We start from the raw sequence: 1,870 nt of genomic DNA on the forward strand, positions 1-1,870 counted from the left end.
ATATATATATATATATGTATCTACAAACACATGTAAGTATGTGTAAGTGTGTGACTGCTTGTGTCACTGTCTTACAAGCTGTGTCATTCATTTCTAATATTCTGCAAGAACATGTTTGGTCATGGGGAAATATTACCTTACTTGGAAACACGTAAGAGTTGGCAACAGGAAGGCATCCAGCTATAGAAAACTCAAACTCCATTTCACTCATGTAAACCTAGAAAAGTGGGCATTAAAATGATAATGATGATGATGATGAAGACAAAGCTGTTCTCCTGTAAGTTTGCAGAGATATTTATGATTAACATTATTTCTGATAAAATGAAAGACCAGTCAAGTATTAAAATTATTATAATTGACTAATCTGTTGTCTAAAATTTCTGGACTTGTGCTTATATGAGGAATTATTCTTTTCAATTTCAAGAATAATAGGTTAGCAGAAATGGGAGAGTGTCAGAGGAAATGTTTAAGTGTTTAGTTTCATCTGTCTTGAGTTCGAATGTCCATATACCAGTTAGATATGCTTTACAGAAATCTTGGAGTTTATAAAATGTGTATTAGTAAGATGTGGTGACAGTTGATCTTCTGACCAAACAAAGGTAACCATGTTTCCTTATTTTTTTTTTTTTTGTTTCTTTATTTGCTGAAACTGTCTGTTGTTGCAGCTTTTGATAGAAATGTCACCATTTTTTGGTGGTCAGGTGAAATTTGAATTTAAAATACACAGATCCAGAACAGATACAACACATCCACATGATGCACTGATCCACCCATCCTGGGCTGGTATTTTTTTTTATTAATCCTAAAAGGGTGAGAAGTAAAGTTGACCATGGCAGGATTTGAATTCAGAACATAAAGTGTTGAAATAAATACCACAAATCATTCTATCTAACATTACTGACTCTGTCAATTTATCTCCTATCATCATGAATAAACTCTCATACAAGATACTGAGGGTTTATATACACATATATACAATTATTGGTTCTGTACTTTCATTCAAAGATATCATTATTTTCAATTTCAGAAAACTGACATTGCAGAACATGCATTATCAGTGCTGGCCACAAGCCAAGTGAAGCATGTTCACTTAGTCGGTCGTCGTGGTCCACTACATGTGGCCTTTACTATTAAAGAACTGCGAGAAATGATTCATTTACCAGAAGCCCGCCCTGTGATGGAAAAAGATGACTTCATATCTTTAGACAGTTTCTTGGAAGGTTTGTTTGTTTTCTGTTTTTCCACTGGAACAAGAATTACAGTTTAGATAGTTAAGAATACTGAATTCTTGGCTCATTGTGCCAATATGTGGGTGTACTAGGTTGTTCTCATTGAGGTTTATTATATTTAGATCAGACAGTGCTATTTATAATACAATTCTACTTTTGTACAGTTTACTTGTATTCTCTATTTAAAAAGATGTAACAGAAATGTGATATGAGAGAAGATTAACTTTTCTTTCTCAAACAGGCATACATTTATGTAAATATATACATATATAGGCGCAGGTGTGACTTCTCAACCATATGGTTCTGGGTTCAGTCTCACTGCGTGGTACCTTGGGCAAGTGTCTTCTACTATAGTCTTGGGCTGACCAAAGCCTTGTGAGTGGATTTGGTAGACAGAAACTGAAAGAAGTCTGTTATATATATATATATATGAACTCTTTCATAACTCCAACTAAAAAGATTTGTCTCCCCTTACACACACTTCCTGTTTTGACACCACACTTCCTGCTTAACACAAACTTTTAGCTCCTTTTTTTAAACCTAACACAACTCTCAATTCTCAGGCATCTTTATTTTTCCAACCATTATATACATGAATTACCATTGAACTTCAAAAGCTCAAAGACAATATAATGTATTGG

General features: G+C 33.9%; 1 protein-coding gene across 3 annotated transcripts in view; it reads left to right on the forward strand.

Annotated features, from left to right (window-relative positions):
* The window catches only part of LOC106882139 (NADPH:adrenodoxin oxidoreductase, mitochondrial), a 150,501-nt gene that overhangs the window by 136,055 nt on the left and 12,576 nt on the right, over window positions 1–1,870 (forward strand). For all 3 annotated transcript variants that reach the window (XM_052967978.1, XM_052967977.1, XM_052967979.1), the window contains exon 8: window positions 1,028–1,220. In XM_052967978.1, coding sequence (XP_052823938.1) covers window positions 1,028–1,220 — 193 coding nt within the window. The remainder of the gene's footprint in view (window positions 1–1,027; window positions 1,221–1,870) is intronic.

The sequence above is a fragment of the Octopus bimaculoides genome, chromosome 5, assembly GCF_001194135.2.
Source record: "Octopus bimaculoides isolate UCB-OBI-ISO-001 chromosome 5, ASM119413v2, whole genome shotgun sequence".
Lineage (NCBI taxonomy): Eukaryota > Metazoa > Mollusca > Cephalopoda > Octopoda > Octopodidae > Octopus > Octopus bimaculoides.